This window comes from Copadichromis virginalis, linkage group LG18 (assembly GCF_057382275.1).
Source record: "Copadichromis virginalis isolate Kocher_CV1m ecotype Utaka linkage group LG18, C_Virginalis_male_GT1.1, whole genome shotgun sequence".
NCBI lineage: Eukaryota > Metazoa > Chordata > Actinopteri > Cichliformes > Cichlidae > Copadichromis > Copadichromis virginalis.
The window spans coordinates 12,902,761-12,921,350 of NC_140635.1; the positions used below are offsets into that span (position 1 = coordinate 12,902,761).

General features: G+C 38.5%; 3 protein-coding genes across 4 annotated transcripts; all 3 read right to left on the reverse strand.

The window, feature by feature from the left end:
- Window positions 1-623: 623 nt before the first annotated feature.
- ndc1 (NDC1 transmembrane nucleoporin) lies at window positions 624-12,054 on the reverse strand. Of its 2 annotated transcripts, XM_085438054.1 has the most exons (18): window positions 11,908-12,054; window positions 9,358-9,478; window positions 9,174-9,275; window positions 8,477-8,651; window positions 8,261-8,387; window positions 7,620-7,728; window positions 5,534-5,585; window positions 5,282-5,414; window positions 4,641-4,733; window positions 4,461-4,542; window positions 4,015-4,176; window positions 3,641-3,892; window positions 3,279-3,391; window positions 2,824-2,874; window positions 2,176-2,239; window positions 1,984-2,084; window positions 1,592-1,752; window positions 624-1,487 (listed from the first exon to the last, which is right to left on the reverse strand). In XM_085438054.1, exons 1-18 carry the CDS (start codon window positions 11,944-11,946, stop codon window positions 1,424-1,426), a joined length of 2,001 nt encoding a protein of 666 aa, XP_085294180.1. In that variant the 5' UTR covers window positions 11,947-12,054; the 3' UTR covers window positions 624-1,423. The 2 variants fall into 2 exon arrangements, with proteins under 2 accessions (XP_085294180.1, XP_085294181.1); XM_085438055.1 differs by lacking the exon at window positions 2,824-2,874.
- Window positions 12,055-12,382: 328 nt separating this feature from the next.
- On the reverse strand, window positions 12,383-13,195 carry LOC146687404 (uncharacterized). Its single transcript, XM_085440387.1, has one exon. It carries the CDS (start codon window positions 13,193-13,195, stop codon window positions 12,437-12,439), a length of 759 nt encoding a protein of 252 aa, XP_085296513.1. The 3' UTR covers window positions 12,383-12,436.
- Window positions 13,196-14,294: 1,099 nt separating this feature from the next.
- On the reverse strand, window positions 14,295-18,545 carry yipf1 (Yip1 domain family, member 1). The gene is made up of 10 exons (XM_085439537.1): window positions 18,453-18,545; window positions 18,129-18,274; window positions 17,859-18,013; window positions 17,695-17,775; window positions 17,517-17,604; window positions 17,241-17,357; window positions 16,280-16,446; window positions 15,919-16,101; window positions 15,226-15,305; window positions 14,295-14,929 (listed from the first exon to the last, which is right to left on the reverse strand). The coding sequence occupies exons 2-9, from the start codon at window positions 18,160-18,162 to the stop codon at window positions 15,246-15,248; spliced, it is 885 nt and encodes a 294-aa protein (XP_085295663.1). The 5' UTR covers window positions 18,163-18,274; window positions 18,453-18,545; the 3' UTR covers window positions 14,295-14,929; window positions 15,226-15,245.
- Window positions 18,546-18,590: the final 45 nt, after the last annotated feature.

Consider the following 18,590-nt stretch of genomic DNA (forward strand, 5'->3'; position numbering starts at 1 on the left):
ACCAACATAGACAGTGTTGCCAGAGGAGGGTGGGGGGAGCTAGCAAATTTTAGGGGGGTGGTCAGTGCCTGTCATTTAGCCGGAGATTTGCAGCAACTAAGGAATGTTTCCAGCACCTCGTTTAATCTATGCCATGAAAAACTGAGGCAGTGGTAGGTGAGTGTATATACAGTTGCTTGCGAGACTGCTGATTTCCATCTGTAATTGTAATCTGTTATTATTATTATTATATGTTATTATAATTGCTGAATTCCATTTAGCTGCTGCAGTCTCAGGTTTCATGCTGTTTAGGCTGTATTCTAATAGAGCTCAGTTATTGTTTATAGGTTTCTCCTACAAAGAGAATCACAATTCCTCCAGTTTAATTAATGGAATTGCATTTTTCTTCCATATGTAGCCAGTTTGCACAACAATCAAAGCCCTCTGCTGTCTAATGTATAATTTGGGATTCTGGTGTGAGGGTTCAGTACTGAGGTAAGTAGCCCTGAGCAGAAAGCATTGATTGAAGTCTCCACTCCTACACTTTTTGTTCATCATATATCTGACAACTTTGGCATGGTCTTTCCTTTCAATTGCCTTCTCCGTCTTACGCCTGTGACAAGCACGCATTTCTCCAAACCAGAGAAAGGATCTTCACGTGTTTTTATTCAAACTGTTTTTTGAGCAGAAACTTAAATTCTGGCAGTGACAACATTTATCCAGGCTTAAAACCTGCTGCACCAAACCTGTTCCTCTCATATGATAACGTCATTTATCATGAAAATAAAAATAAATAAATTTAAAAAAATCATACAAACTGGTAACATGTACAAAAGCTGGTGTCTAATTTGAAAATGTATTTTGCTGAGCTGATGCAGACAGATGATCAGTTCTTCTAGGCAGGTGATTAGACTCAAAACCAGATCTATGAAAATGCATTTTTAGGATCCATTTCAGACACCCGTGAAGCCAAAAAAAAAAAAAAAAAGCTCATTACAAAACAAAGACAGCTTCTTCGTTAGCCCTCGTGCCATCTCTTTTCAACACCAAAAATATTACTCAAGAGGACAGCAGCTGAAATATGAAATCCAAAGATGATGATGCACAGAGAGCCCTTTGTAACTCATCCCAATCAACAAACGTCATATATGAATTTCTCACATTTCCTTGTGAGGAAAAAATTTTATTTATTTATTTTGAGCCTCTTTTACTGTAGGGTAGATTAATATCTCCTAAACACAAGAGATAACAGTCCTTCAACCCGTTTCAGTCTGTTTGGCTTCCTGCTCCTTCCTGCATGTGAGAGATGTGATCTCAACCATCAAATATAATCCCACGGTATAGTGCAGACATAAATATTAAAAGAGGCACTATCATGGCCTTTCATTTGTTGACATCTTTATGCATCGATAAGAATCTCAAGGCACGGCCAGCGTCAAATACATTACTCCTTGTACTCCAGAAACTGCTGCAATCTTTTCTGATGCTCTGCAGACAGCTGAACAGCACTGAGGATCAAACAAAAACACCAAGGGTTATAATACTCAGCATGCAGTTTTCTTTCTTAATCACACAAAATACTACTCAGATTTTAAATTGTAAGCAGCCTTACTTTAAGTGATCACCAAATGTGGTTGTTATCCTGTAGATGGCAGTCTTTAGTGTGGCCCTGAGAGCAAAGCGCAGAGTTTTGTATGTTGAGTCTCCCATGCTGCTGGTCGACCTGACAGGCTTACTGGAGGCATGGGGCAGCTTGAAGTGTCGATCGACAGCCTGCAGACGAGAAGTACAACTGTCCTGTACATGTTCTACTTAAAATGGTCATTGTGCTTAATCAACCTGCGTTATAGTGAACTGGGCCCTATTAAAAATGGTCTCCTTATCCTAATGGAAAAGCCATTAGGACAGTTGTTTCTACTGTTCTTCTGTTTCTACTTTAAGGGAGCACAAGAAAATCTCCAGCAAGTATATCCAGAATAGGTAAAATAATATACTGTAATTTACCTCTTGTAAGACCAGCATGCAGCTGAGAATGCTGGGTAATGTAGTCTGCACAACCCCAAACTGATCTTCAGAGAATGAGGCTTGAACAAGGTAAGAGAGCCCTGTAATGGAAGGAAATCAAAGAAAATAAATTAATATGCGGGATGGAAATTGAATTCAAATCAAATGTAAGTATTCACAGTTTCTTCCTACCTTCCAAAGCCCAGATGTGGGCCTGACTGTCAGCAAAGAGAGCCTGACTCGAGGCTTCTGGGAGCTGCAACACACAATGTTAGCTAGCAGGATTTTTTCCCTTTAAATTAACAGATGCAGACTCACAATGCTAAATTAGGAAGTTGTTAGTGGGGCACACTTAGTGTGACTACACTACAGCACTACAGCATGCAAGTGTGGTTAAAAGAAATATACATAAACCTCAGAAAGTAGACTAACCACATTAGTTTCTACACAGAGGAAGCAGGGAAATGCAAGTAGTGAGATTTTTCTCTCATAATCTCACTGTGTGATCAGAAAAAGGAAATCTCTAAGCATATACTCCAAGCACTAAACTGATTGTCACATGACCCCTTAATTCAAGCTCTAAAGGTAATTAGTATGCTCACTGGAAGAGCAGGTTGGATAGAAAAGAGATGCATTAGTAATGCCTCCACCATTAGGTCCAGAACCAGGAGATAAATTAGTAATGGCTACTACACGAGAACGCTAGATTTGTTAAAAAATTAAAAAAAGAAAAAGAAAAAAAAAAAGACAAAAATCTACCAAGCCAGATAAGAGCATGCCAGAGCCCCCCAGTGTGGAGAAGTTTAAGGGAGACAGCATGCACATGCCACACGTTCTTACCTTGTTAAACAAATACACTATCAGCACTCGCTTTGCCAAGAAATTTTTAACCTAAATGAGACAATTAAATGTAGAAGTGTTTTGGTGATAAAGTTTAAAAAGAGAAGAAAAAAAAAAAAGACAGACTAACACAAATACTAGCTTTTCACACTTAACCCTGGGTCGAGACCCTGTAGTAAAAGCAGTACTTCTAACAATAACCATAAACAAGCTCCCGATTTGGCACATTTCCCAGAACCTTACATCTGAATTTGTGATATCCCTGTTAATTTTCACATCTGTCCACCCCTGACTGTAGGTTTTTGGAAAACTAGAAAAGCTGGATGAAGTAGACCACAGCACTTGACTCCTGTTATATTATTCCTGAATTAATAAGTGTGAAAAGCCTTACATCAGAAGCACAGTGCAGGACCAAAAACACTTTATCATTTGGCTTTGAGACAAGGTTTTAGTACCTGTTCTCTTCTGTTCTGGAGGAACTGAGCCAGAAAACTTGGTTTGGAGGGTTCCTGCTTGTCACTGGGAACTGAAGCTGGTGATGGCGGGGGACTGCCATTAACCTGGGAATCTGTATCAACAGAAGCATAAAGCTTATAATGTACCCAAAAATGGATCAACCTATCAGACCAACCAAAGTAAAAAAAGTATCACTTCATTGCCACCAAATATGCCATCATTAAAAAAAAAAAAAAAAGAAAAGAAAAAAAAAAAGGGGGGAACTGTACCAGTCAACACATTCTCTCTTTTGTCTAACATTGCATTTTATTGCAGTTGTACGATCTGAATGACCTGACAGCTCCCATTATTCCCTACTCACCTGTGGATGTGGACCAGAGTTTGGGCACTCGCCTCATGATGTGGGGGCTCTGCACTGTGCCATACCAAGGTGAGCCTTGCTCCACAGGAGCAGCAAGACGCCGCAGTGCAGGAGACATAAAGGGGCTGTCCAGATCAGGGGTGAATGGGGCTGTTAGAGGGCTCTGCTGGCCTCCAGCAATGGACCGAGCGAAGACTGAAGCTGGAGTTTTCATAAAAGCGGTAGGCCTTGGACTCATGAAATCTTCTGTACCTGAGGTTAGGATTACAAAAAAATTAAAATATACATACATGCCATAAACACACTCACACTATGTTAATATACTGTTATACAGTTGGCTGACATGGACAGCCACTTCTGTGATACTAATGTACCTGATGTTTCAGAAGAGGTCTTCCTTTCACTCCCACTTGACAGTGATTTGGCCCTGCCATTGGTTGCTACAGTGTCATGATAGGCTACAAGTCTCTGGGTAAGATCAGCCAGCAGAGAGAGGCACTCTTTACTGATAGCATTCCAGTTATGAGGATGTCCACCTGGGAATAAATAAATAAGAAATACATTCTGAGCTAGATAAAAGCACAATCTGAATATCTGACATGCGTCAAGATTAATTCTTACAAAAGAACTGTGGCTCCTGCCTTGCATGTTTGATGTTTGTGATTGATTTAACTTGAGGTTTGACGTGAGGTCAGAAGGAGCTTGACAGTTGACTACCAAAATCTACATATTATATGCCTGATGTCACAATCAGAAGAATGGGCTATACAGCAATAGAAATAATAAAAACTTCTTTTGCGCAAAGAAACTATGATCAGACCTGGTTGACTCAGACTGAAGACTTCACACCGTCGTAATGGAGAATGCTGAGACAACAGAGCCAAGTCCTGCAAAGCTAGGAACTGAAATTGGGGAAAAGAGAGCACCAGAATTTGGTGATCAGTGGGGTTTAACCTAAAATGGATATGTTTGCAAGAATATAAATGTGTTTTGTACCTACTTTTAATAGCATTGGCTGCTTTTCAGTCAGTACTTTAGGAAGGCAATGGTCTGCATCCTCAGTAAAAGATGACTGCACAGGAAAACTGTACCCCTACAGAAGAAATGTATTATGTTTAATTTCATTTTATTATTTATTTACTATCTTTCATTAGAAACTGTAGTCAAGATGCTTTTCAGTCCTTAGAAACCCATTGCCTTGACACTGCTGCCCCCTAGTGTTTCCAAGTTATTAAAAATATAAATAGAAGTTGTGTAGTCTTGATTATGGATGTTATTGTGGTTACTATGTACTGTTTTCCACTGACCAAAATCATTTTGAAATTGTCAGCAGAACCTCTGTATGACAGAAGGATATATAACACGACACACACACACACCTAAATTGACAACTTAAAAACAAAAAAAAAAAAAAAAAAACAGTTTGTAAATAAATGGCAATTTTGAAATAGGTCAATAGTTCCTAGAGGAACTGGACTCAAGATAGGATTTATTTTATTTAGGAAATGTAATTATCACAGTATTAAAACAGGAAGAAACAACCTTCCCTCGATGACTTGTTAAGGATACTTAATATACTGAACAGCACAATTGGTTTTAAAATATTTACAGATCTAAATTTTGCCTTTAACGGATACATACCTCAGTGAGAAAAATCCTAAAGAGCAGCAGCATGATGTACCAAGTGAAGAGGAGAAAGGTGGCACTGATCCAGAGGTGGTAGAGGAGGGAGAGGTCCAGCAATCCAGCTATGCTGTCAAGAGGGTGGGCAGAGCTGGAAGGGTAGATCACACATAACTATGATAATGCAGTGTTTTGCACGAGGCGAGCTACTGATCAGGCAAAAAGCATTGCTAAGTATTTTCAATAAATCATATATGATCTAACACTAACCTGCCCAAGTGAAGATTCAGTGTTTTACAGATCCATGTTCTTGGAATGTGCCCTGTTGATATTAAATTTAAATAATGAACACTTCCAGTATGCTGTGCAGAGAAAGCCAAAATCCAGACAATCTATATCTATGTATCTATTGTTGTGGGATTTCTCTTTAGTGCATTGTCCTGTAATGTATTGTCTTGTTACTTAGTTTAGTATGTCTGGTTCACACCTCATTCACGCTGGGACAGGCGGTGAGAAACTGGTGAATGTCTCCCAGGATGCGGAAGCTCACACAGGAAGGCTTGACCCCAGAGTGGGGGAGATTCACACAGGTGATAGAGAGTCTGTCTGTTTAGAGCCAAGGTGTGAACTGCAACTGTAAAAGCCTTTTGTTCTGTGACCGTGTATAAAAAAAAGACCTGAACTGTTCATTGTCAGAGACGACTTTCAGTGCCCCCTGACTGACGGCCCTCCTTATGCATGAGATAGCTGAAATAAAGGTGTTGTTTCAACTCATCTGGTCTGCAGGCTTTGGTAATTAAAATTTCCACAACACTATCTATAGTGGTGTGTGTGTAATTATTCAGCCCCCTGAGTCAATACTTTGTAGAACCACCTTTTGCTGCAATTACAGCTGCCAGTCTTTTAGGGTATGTGTCTACCAGCTTTGCACATCTAGAGGCTGAAATCCTTGCCCATTCTTCTTTGCAAAACAGCTCCAGCTCAGTCAGATTAGATGGACAGTGTTTGTGACCAGCAGTTTTCAGATATTGCCACAGATTCTCGATTGGATTTAGACACCAGACAGGTCAGGGATAAAGTTATTGAGAAATTTAAAGCAGGTTTAGGCTACAAAAAGATTTCCCAAGCCTTGACCATCCCACAGAGCACTGTTCAAGCGATCACTCAGAGAAATAGAAGCAGTATGGCACAACTGTAAACCGACCAAGACAAGGCCGTCCACCTAAACTCACAGGCCAAACAAGGAGAGCGCTGATCAGAAATGCAGCCAAGAGGCCCATGGTGACTCTGGACGAGCTGCAGAGATCTACAGCTCAGGTGGGGGAATCTGTCCATAGGACAACTATTAGTCGTGCACTGCACAAAGTTGGCCTTTATGGAAGAGTGGCAAGAAGAAAGCCATTGGTAACAGAAAACCATAAGAAGTCCCGTTTGCAGTTTGCCACGAGCCATGTGGGGAACACAGCAAACATGTGGAAGAAGCTGCTCTGGTCAGATGAGACCAAAATGGAACTTTTTGGCCAAAATGCAAAACGCTATGTGTGGCGGAAAACTAACACTGCACATCACTCTGAACACACCATCCCCACTGTCAAATATGGTGGTGGCAGCATCATGCTCTGGGGGTGCTTCTCTTCAGCAGGGACAGGGAAGCTGGTCAGAGTTGATGGGAAGATGGATGGAGCCAAATACAGAGCAATCTTGGAAGGAAACCTCTTGGAGTCCACAAAAGACTTGAGACTGGGGCGGAGGTTCACCTTCCAGCAGGACAACGACCCTAAACATGAAGCCAGGGCAACAATGGAATGGTTTAAAACAAAACATATCCATGTGTTAGACTGGCCCAGTCAAAGTCCAGATCTAAATCCAATCGAGAATCTGTGGCAAGATCTGAAAACTGCTGTTTACAAACGCTGTCCATCTAATCTGACTGAGCTGGAGCTGTTTTGCAAAGAAGAATGGGCAAAGATTTCAGTCTCTAGATGTGCAAAGCTGGTAGAGACAGACCCTAAAAGACTGGCAGCTGTAATTGCAGCAAAAGGTGGTTCTACAAAGTATTGACTCAGGGGGCTGAATAATTAAGCACACACCACTTTTCAGTTATTTATTTGTAAAAAAATGTTTGGAATCATGTATGATTTTTTGTTCCACTTCTCACGTGTACACCACTTTGTGTTGGTCTTTCACGTGGAATTCCAATAAAATTGATTCATGTTTGTGGCTGTAATGTGACAAAATGTGGAAAAGTTCACGGGGGCCGAATACTTTTGCAAGCCACTGTATATAGAGATAGATAGAGAGATAGAGCGGGTGAAGCTTCATTAATGGCATTTTAATTAATAAGAAAGTTACTTACCCAAAAAGTAATAAACAACGATGAAGTTCCTGACAGAGTAAAGTGCCTGAGTGGCACTGCACCTAACCACCAAAGGAAGACATCCCTTGAAGCGAAGGTATTTGTATTGCTGGGGAAATAATAAGTGAACATGAACAACAAATATTAACTCACACTAGACAGCTGCAACTTTTTTAAAATTTATTTATTTTATTTTTTGGGGGGGGGGAGATTTAATGGTAAATGGACTGATTCTCGTATAGCGCTTTTCTACTCTCCAGGAGTACTCAAAGCGCTCTATACAACATGCCACATTCACCAAGTCACACCCATTCTCACAAGCACTGACCCCAAACTGAGCGCCATCTAATCACATTCACACACATTCATACTCCGATGGATGCATCGGAGAGCAACTTGGGGTTAGTATCTTGCCCAAGGATGCTTGGCATGCAGACTGGAGGAGCCAGGGATCGAACCTCCAACGTTCGGATCAGTAGGTGACCAGCTCTACCTCCTGAGCTACAGCCACCTCATTTACTTGTTTTGTCTCAGAAAAATATGTTGGAGCTATTCGCAGTCAGGATACTAATTTTGATTCACTGTCACATGTGAAGCAGAATCACAGATAAACAAAGAACATTTTAAAGTCCACTGTTTACCTGAACAGTATGGAAGGAGACATAGTTCATGTTGTGGATCACACCCAGCAGACTGTGAGAGAATCCAACAAAAGCTCCACCCAGCAGAAGGATGAGATGATATTCATTCAGACACATCTGATGATAACTGTCAGGGTTGCAAATAAATGAAGGCAGTTAAACTGTGGAAGAAACGTTTAAAGCTCACCACCAAAGCTTAGTGTGGTAGTCACTTACCCATCGGTCTGCGCACACGGGTGGCCAAGAGTTTCGTATCTAAATCCAATGGTAACGGCAGAACACCAAGCTACAATCATTCCCATGATACAGTGGACCACGGAGTTGACAAGCTGTCGAGGGTGGAGAAGCTGACCAAAGAGCGCGATTTTCGAGCATGCAATAGTTGGAATGACTGAAAGAAAAAACAGTAACAACAAAGAAGTTACATAATAGACAATTTTTTAGTGGAGTACCCATTATATTATCTTATCATTTAAAACCTGAGTAAAGCTTATTAAAGTAATAGCTGGCCCCATGGATGTGTTGAACCAGTACTAAACAATCAGGTATTTTAGTTGTCCTGAAAAGAAAGTAAAACTTAACTCATTTTACTTTCATTTTGTTTTATTATACAATTTAAAGAAAAACATAACACTAATCTTTTTATCCAAGGGAGAAGGATCGTGTGTTTTTCATGTTGTGGTGTCATTCAACAAACTATTCCCTATTTAACAGACAACATTAGTCCACAATCAAATTACTTAATTCTGTTAAACTAATGATAGCATTTTATTTATTATAAGCTCTACCATAACACTGAACTGGTGACATTAATTCCAGCTTCACTAATGAAAATTTACATATGATCTATCCACGTAACATGTTAGTAGTAAAGAAAATCTTTAGGGAAGTTTTGCAGTGCTCTGTGACTCACCTGTGTAATACTCAAAGTTCAAGAAACCAACCATGATGATCACTCCACACAGCAGGATGAAAGAGAAGATGGCAGTTGCACTTGTTAGCATGGAGAAGCATTCTGGAATTTAAAAAAAAAAAAAGTGTACGGTAAGCTTCATACTCAGCTCTGAGTAATCTTAAAATGCAGCGTGGTGACTCACCTGATATGGTCTGGATGGGGTGGAGAACACTGAACTTGCTGAGGAACACAAAAATTGCTGTGCTGGGTGGCAACAACAGTACAGCCCAAGCAATACTGGCTGCAGCTCTCCAACAAATTACCTGAACAGAGCAGTCATTATTACATTATATAGCCCATCCTTGTCCATAGTCTTATTACGTCTCATATTGATTACTGCAATTCCCTCTTATTTGGTCTCCCTAAAAGGTCCCTTCATCAACTCCAACTTCTTCAAAATTCTGCAGCTCGGGTCATAACTCGTATTCCGTCAAGAGCTCATATTACCCCAGTTCTTCAGCAGCTTCACTGGTTAGCCATAGAAGCCAGGATAAACTTTAAAATCTTACTTCTCACATACAAGTGTATCCATAAATCTGCTCCTTCCTATTTGTGTGACCCGCTTCACATCACCACTTTCCCGCCCTCTCAGATCCTCATCTGCTATTCATCTTACTGTTCCGCCCGCATGTCTTATGGAGAACAGAGCCTTTAGTGGTGGCTTTGTTCCTTGGCTCTGGGACTCTCTTCCTCCAACCATAAGAAATATAGACTCTCTTCCCGCATTTAAGTCACAGCTCAAAACACATCTGTTCAAACTGGCTTATTCGCTTTAGTGCTGATTTTATCTGTTGTCAAGTTCTGTTTTGCAATTTTTACTTATTTTATGCATTTTATGACTATTACTCCTTCTAATAATTTTTCTCTTTGGTAAGGTGACCTTGGGTTTCTGAAAGGTGGCCTCAAATAAAATGTATTATTACTATTATTATTATTATTATCATCATTATTATTGATCACCAAGTATTGGGAAAGAATAACCACTTGATTCAACGCTATAAAAAAAAAAAAAGAAATTTGAATCCATATGAAAAGGTCTTTTTTTTCTTTTTTTAAATTGTCTTACTTAAATTTCACATTCATGTACAGAACGTGTTCTGTGCTAATCAGGTTGTAAAGGAAATCTCCAGAGAGCATGTAATTTAAAAAAATATCTTCTGGGGTGTAAAATTCTGAAACCAAGATGCAAACATTCCCAATATTGCATTGCAATTCAATTTTCTCAAAGAGTGATACCCATGTGGAACTGTTAATGCCTCGTTAAAGGTGTTATGTTCAAAATTTTGTTTTTTGTCTTGATAATAATGCAATGAAGTGGCTTCTGTTGAATATAGGTAGCTGGTTTGTTTTTGTTTGTTTGTTTTTCCCTTTAGGCTTGTTTTATAGGAAAAGGTAGGTATGAACTTAAAAGTGGTTTTGAATGACTGTTACATTAGGGGTAAAAGTGATTACTGGTAACTTCCAAAAAAAAAGGTTACTCATATTTAATAATGGATTGCATTTATATAGCGCTTTTCAATCAGAATCAGAATACTTTACTGATCCCTAGGGGAAATTATTTTTCGTTACAGTGCTCCATTATAAACAAGGCATCCAAAGCGCTTTAAACTGTAGTAGATGACTTATTGTCCAATAATCTGTCAGACATATCTTACATGAAAGACATCAAATCAGTTTGAATAGGAAACAATATTCCTACCACAAGATAGAAGCTGAAATCATTTTTGGTCAAAGTCACTTTATATATTCTTTATTTTCCCCAGCTAAAATAAAAAAAAAAAAATTACTGACATTAAACTTTTCCTTTTCAAGCCAGATCCGGTCAAGAGGGGGACGGATAAATGCAACAAACGTAACATAACAGCTCTATAAATATATTTAGGTGGCAAAAAAAAATGGATTGATTATAATCTAGAACACATTGTAGGTACAATAAGTCAGAGTCATTAGGATACATGAAAAACAGGTCATTTCTCTATCATATATATAACGACTTCATAAATCCTATTGAGTACAGCCTATTTTCCAATAAAAACAAAATATCAGACATTACAATAAATAAATAAATTTAAAAGAAAAAAGAAAGAGAAACATGAGTCAATTTTTGGCACGACATCTTCACTTCATTCAATGTAACATAAATTTAAAATAAGTGAAAACATTTCAATTCAACATCAGCAATTCTTTTTCTGTCATTGTTTGGTAGAAACTACGGAGGCCTATATACTTTCAGTGTGAGCCCCCAGATGCCTATCGTTAATGTTTACAACATGCGTGAATCAAATATTTTCATATTTCAGTCAAATAATACAAATAATCACTAAGTTAATTTTCCTTATTGTTTTTGCTACCAGAAAACACGCTATACTCAAGTTGCTATTTATCGATCGGGTTTAACGTGTGAAACTTACATATCTGCATAGTTGTTACTAACTTCATATTTGTAAAGACACTTTTTTCCCCTTTTACTTTGCTCGCGTTTCTTTCTTTTATTTGAATAGCCTCCATTCGCACCTCGGTTTCTCAACTTTCTGTAAACACTTTTAAAGATAATTGTAAATAAATAAAATCTGAAGACGTTCATTAGCTGCATTCAAAGAAGCTAGCATAAACAGATCTAAGTTTAGCAAGCTAGGAGACACGAAAAATCACTTTCTAAATAGTCATCTGGTGTCAGAAGAAAAACACTCACCTTGCGGATAAACCAGCAACTCTGCTCTGCAGAAAACATGTTGTTTAGATAAATTTATGCCTCTCTTTGAGAAGAAAACGACAATCAAAACTATTTACGCCTCAGTTTCCCATATCGCGCCACATGCATTCAAAGGACCTCTGAAGGACCCCGATTAAAAGCTGTCCATCTTCCTGCCTGCTGCCAGCGTTTCATATTCATTCAGTATATGGATTTAACGTTGGGTCTTGAACTAAAGATTGTACATGTAAATTCTCACTGACTGGCACACGTACACTACGTTAAATTTCATCATTACATTAAGCTCAGCATACAAATGTTTTCCTGAAAGGTCGACTTTCACCGATCCTAAAAATCAGGTTACGTTTAAATTATGCAAATGCTATTAAAACAACATTGTCACAAGATGGAATTACACAAGAACATAAATCTGATTTAAAGTTGTGTCTCATTTTACTCTGTCATTATGTAACATTAGTCCAGTAATTAGTTGCCATCTCAAGTGCAGAGTCAGTAGCTGTCAGTGAAGTCAGTCCTGTATTCCTTTAGCTTCATCATGCACGAAAGCTTTCTTTCCGTGACTATAGCCGTTTCCGTAAGATGGGAAACTGTGTTTATCCAAAACAGTATTTTTGTCACTGTCCCGTGAAAATGGCTTTATCTCAAAAGCATTGGCTGGAAGCTTTTGAGTGGAACTGATGGACATGTCGGTTTGAACTGCTTTAAGGACGGGTGGCTTCAGTCCAGGTTTCTGTGTTATTGCAGGGAGGGCAAGCTGTTCCCTCGGGGACTTCTTGTCTTCCCACAACTTAAGCAGACGACGCTGGTTATTTGTCATATCCTTGAGATTTTGCTGCAATGACTGTACTTGATCCTCTAAAAGTGTTTTAGAGGTGACTGTATTTGCCAACTCTGAGGTCAAGCCATCAATGGTCAGACTCAGTTTTCCAGCCTTTTCCACCAGGGAGTTGCACTCACGTTCTTTTTCATGCAAGTCATTGATTATGTCCTTGGTGGTCTTTCCATTGAACTTAGGGCTGCACTCAAGTCCAATTTCAGTACGAAGAGCCTTCACCTGTTTCCTCAGCTCCCTGTTGTCCAGAGCCAGAGTCTTCAGTTTCTGTTTCATAGCCTCTGTTGAACGCATCCTTGACTCATACTGCCTGAGCTTCTCTCTGAGAACGCTTTCTTTGTGCATGGCATCGTCCCTTTCATTCCTGCATTTCTCCAAAAGTTTCAGCATCTCAAATTTGGACACTTTTTCACCTTTGCCATTTGAAGTGGCCATCCTATGGAAAGGTCTTCAAGTCACAATATATATGTCTATAGCTATAAAAAATAATTAAAAGGCATTCCCCAAAAATGAGAACAAATAGCAAATCAAGTCCTCCTGTGTTGTGCTGATAAATCTACAAGTATGTGCAGCTGTCTAGACTTCTGAGACTGAGGCAGGTGACATTCCTCCAATAGGGTTACCTGTTTGACAGGCAGCTCCTGTGTAACTCAAAGCTGGGGCTAGAATGACCATTAATTAGGACGCCACCATCCCTTTGACAAAGGTTCAAGTGACACTTTTTTCTGTTTTGTTAATTAATCAAAAAAAAAAGTAGCTCTACTTAATTAGTGGAAATATTAAGCATAGTCTTTACGTAGGTTCACTGAATGTAAAGTGCTGACCACACACCGTGTGCCTGCATGTGGTCAGCTTTGGATATATACTGTGAGATTTTCCACTGCGGGTGATCTGCGAATCCAAACGGTGATACGATAGATTCTATCGGTTTGCTCGACCACGTGACAGTTTAGATGGTTGAGCTGGAAAACGGTAGCAGCAGCTCACTTTTAAAGTTAATCTCTTTGAAATGTTCATCTTATACCTATTAGTTACAATCTCTTCTTTAAATATTTAAAATTTCCAATTGTTGACATGTATTGGAAAACAAAGTAGTTAGAAACCCAAAGAAATGAGTCACGTTGCACATGGACGTGAAAGCCGGGGTGACTCAAGGCTGCCTAAAATGAAGAATCACATGAAGTATTTTAAGCACTCATCCAATGCAACCACCCAGAGTTCAGAGTATGACTGTTAGATAGAAAGCACTTAGACATACAAAAAAGTGCTTGTATGAATGTGTGAATGGGTGAATTAGATATGTTGCATAAAGTGCTCTGAGTGCTCAAGTTGAGTAGAAAAGCACTATATAAGATTTAGTATTTAATTAATATTAACTTTTGACCTATGACACCTGAGATGGATATAAATTTTCTGCAGGCATGACAAGAAACAATTAGGCAACTACTTATGTTATATAATATAAGGAAACCTGTCTCAGTTTGTGTTAAAGATCTGCAATGAACTAGAAATATAAAACAATGACATTCAAATACAGCATTTCCCACAATAACCATGTTTTATTTTCTCCATGAATCAATAAATTCCACACTTCCGATCAAAAACATTACCAAATTAATTCCAGAAACACTTACATGACCATTTAAAAGTTTAGCACAGGTCTTTGGCATTAGTTGGGTGGACTTGTAGAAACTTAAGAGTAACGTACAACAGCTCCAAGTGTAATAACGCTAGTCATTGGTTAACACACCATATCTATAATTGTTTACACAGAAAATTCTGTTTACAAATGATTCATTTCCCATTATAGGAATATAAAAATACATGCCATCGATGCTGTCACCAGTTATGAAATGTGTTGTTATAGAAATATTTAAAAATGTAACTTAAGTATAAAGGTCATACTAAAATATACCTTTTTTGTTATTTTAAACCATACTCCATTTATATGCATAAAGTTTAGAATCCAGCACCCGTAAAAAGAAAACAAAACCCACACGCTTGCTATTATTGTGCATTTTCAGATGTCACACAGCTGATCCAAACACGCACTCAGGATACAGGGGTTAAGGTGTTAAGACCGGATGTACGAGTTCAGGTGAAATTCAGACGTTGCATGACTTCATCAGCACAGCAACTTGATTCTCTCTAATAAGGCAACACGAGAGCCTGCAATTTCAAAGAAAAAAAGAAAAAGACAAAAAGGGGATAACACTTGCCTTGGCATGGCAAAATCATGTACAGGAAGTCCTGTGTCAGATTTAGTAGGTCAAAATGACACACATGTGAGCCAAGGCTCCAAAAATGGGTCAATAATGTATTAAAGTCCTCCTTTGTGACACTACTGAGTGTAAATATGCAAACAACAAATGAAATAAACACAATGTAGATACATATTATAAATACATATCAGATTTTCAGTGTATATGTAAAAGCTTAAAAAGCTTCTGTGTCACTATTGGTACCTCGAGACAATGCAAGTCTTTCATGTCGTCGAATTTGTTGGCTTTACCGTCTTGTTCCCTGGAATAGTAAAAAAGTAGGTCTGCAAAAGAAAACCCAAATGAGTAAAAAAAAGTGTCAAAGAACTTGTGCAAAGGAGTACTGGCAGGGCAAAGACATGTTATGAGAAACTGGTAAGCACGAAATCCAAACTGTGAGTAGGTGTGAAGCAAATGTTCAGGGGTAGAGAAAAGAATACAGGATTTCTGGAAGCCATTCATCTTGTTAAGCGTTCAGACATGGCTTAGTTTGAAGACTAATTACTTAAATGTGGTGGGACATATGATATCCCTGAGGACCGGACAGTATTCATGATAGGAAGTTTACTAGAAGCCCTTTCTCACACCATGTAGTAATGTAGTCATAGTTTCCGCTGAAACACATCTCCCCAGAGGGATTCAACTTGACACTATAAAGTATATTTGTTTCCCAAAAACCCACAGAGGAGTCAAATGCCAAAATATCAGTGTAAGTGATCGGATCTGTGAATGGCGAATGGAGAGGTGGGTTCAAAACTAGGCCATGCTGACATCACAGAGGATAAATTAGAAAGAGTCAATCATTGTTATCTAAATCCAGATGGATAAGCGTTATGAAATAGATGTATTAGCACAAATACTATTTTGTCATTAAATATCAAAAGTAGCCATATTTACCTTACAACCAACAGCCAGCAGGATGTTGAGCAACACAATCACAGACAGGAATGCTATCATAACTCTGGGGTGGTCATCTCTGACTGCAGGCCAGAAAGTCAAAACCAGTACTGAGCCAGAGAGGCAGAGTGCCACCACAATGGTGCACCAACTCAGCCAGTTAAAGGGGAGAATCCACAGAACCTTGATTTAGAAAATAAAGTTAAAAAACTAGAAACCAGCAAATCATGTAATTAAATATGCATCTGCTTTTAGGGGGTTATATAAATGCCTAAAATTTAGTATAGTGCTTCATTTGTTACTACTACTTTAAAATGAATAAACAAAACACAAGACAAAACAAAAAAACAAAATTTCTTACCACTGCAGGTATATATATTGAAAGAGAATAGCCGTACACACAGACAATCTCCATAAAGGCATATGACACCAAGTTCACCATTTTATTGTTTCTCCATAGCAGAAAACCCCAGACGGCAAGAGGCACTAACCAAGCATAGCTGAAGATTATTGTTGCAGCAATGGTTACTGGAAAACATAAAGAATCAAAACTCAGTGTGAAATGGCTGTTTCCCTCCCATATTTAATGTAAACGTGTATGAGAGTAGGGCTGTTCGATATAACGATATATATCGGGTGACGATATAAAAAAACGTCTATCGTTTCATTTTACGCTATCGTTTGTTTCGTGGTGTCGCAAAATAAACTGTTTACGGCAATTTTTTTTCATCGCTTTGATCATTGATGGTTTTGATGGTCATTATAGTGGCTATATTAATTTCTTAAAGTTCTCTCTTTCTCTCATATTTAATATAACCACACTACTGGCCTGTTTGTATGCGTTGTCGTTAGCAACAACGATGATAAAACCATCGCTTGTCCGCTCTTTTATTTTCCACATAAACCTTTCACAGTAAAGCTCAAGATCCTGTTGAGACTTTTTAAAATAAACTGAATCACGTGAACGAGTATGCAGAGTGTTTACGGATGAGAAGCAAAAAAGAGGAGTCAGGCGCTAAAAAAATAAACCATAGATTCAAACGTTAGAAGACGCCGTGTAATAAATACTCACAAATAAAACGGCGGCCGTTACAACTTATGTCTAAAAATGTATCGTTTCATGCATTGGTTAAAACACTCGACTCCAGGTAAAGGACGCCCAGCTGGAAACAATTCACGCAAGTCAAGCTCCCCAAGATTCACAGAATTTTCAGAAAATGTAAAATTTTTGTGATTTATATCGGGACGATAAATGTCTCATATCAGGATATGAGATTTTGGTCATATTGAAAAGCCCTATATGAGAGTGAAGAGGAGCAAACCTTTTCGAAACTCTGGGGTATATTTGTAGTCCCGATCGCCTTGGTGGGCCAAAAAGTTGGATATGTTTCCACTTATGGCGGTGGCAAACACAAGAGTGGTGCAAATCCAGAACGGTCCTAAAAGCAGTTGTTACACACATGTAAGTTGTTTCCTTATTGGGGGTTTCCATGAAAATAGCATTTACCAATAGAATACAACATCAAAGAACAATACACCTAGTGTCATACAAAAAAAATCTGATTGAGACATATCTGTTAAAACTATGAAGAGCTAACCATAGAGATCAGGATTTCTACGGAGGTAGACATTAATAAAGTTCTTTCTGGGCCATGGCATCATTGATCCAATTATCCTTTCCTTTACCTGAAAGAAATATTAGAAACCACTAAATATGGAATCTGATGAGACCTAGCAAAAATGGTGCCAAAAAGTCATTAGAAAAAAAAAACTTACATGATGGGTCTCGATGTCAAAGAACCTTTGGTAGTACTCAAAAGACCAAAAAGAGGGACTTTTCTTTTGCCCTGAGAGAAGCTTAAATTCAAGGATTTGGTGGAAAAATTAAATTAAATCTTAAAAGTTAATAAAATATATTAAATTCAAAGGCTTGTCCTAACCTCTGCCTGGTCATCATTGGCAAGTGGATCCTCAGTATCAGCTTCAGTGGAGAAACCAGTCGCAGTGCTTTGCTTAGGCTTCACATCTTCATCATCGATGCTGATGGTAGTTGCATCTCTGTTGGCTTCCAACAGATCGCCAGCTTCGTCAAATTCTAGTTAGTTGACATGGATTAATGCAAAATGTCAACGATCGCTTCTTGTGAGTTTAAATTTTTCACAAAAATAAACAACTACATTTCCATAACACAGTGGAAGATTGACACTCACCCTGAAATTGAAACGGATCATTTTTCGACGCCATTTATAAAGATTCGAAGAGCGAAGTCCGTCTCAAACGCACAGGAAATTAATTGTCACACAAGGGCAACAACTTAACCTCAGGAAGATATGGGGAATGTTTAAGACTTCGCACACTATAACCAATAAAGGAAAAAGACGTTATGAGTTAGCTGAGTTAGCTACCAAGTTCTCACTTAGCAGATCATCAACTTTGACAACTATGTAAAATCTGATTAAGACAGAAAAACAACCATTAAAAGTATCAGTCTTTTTAAAATATGTTTTAGCTATCATCTTTGGAAAATCAATTACCAAATTATCCTTCCAAACCCATAAAAATCACTTAATTTCTGCCGTATACGTTGGCACTTCCGGGAGCAGGCTCGATCAAGGATGTAAACAAGACTTCTTCCTAAACATTTTCAAAACAAGGGTTTGGATTTTTTTTTC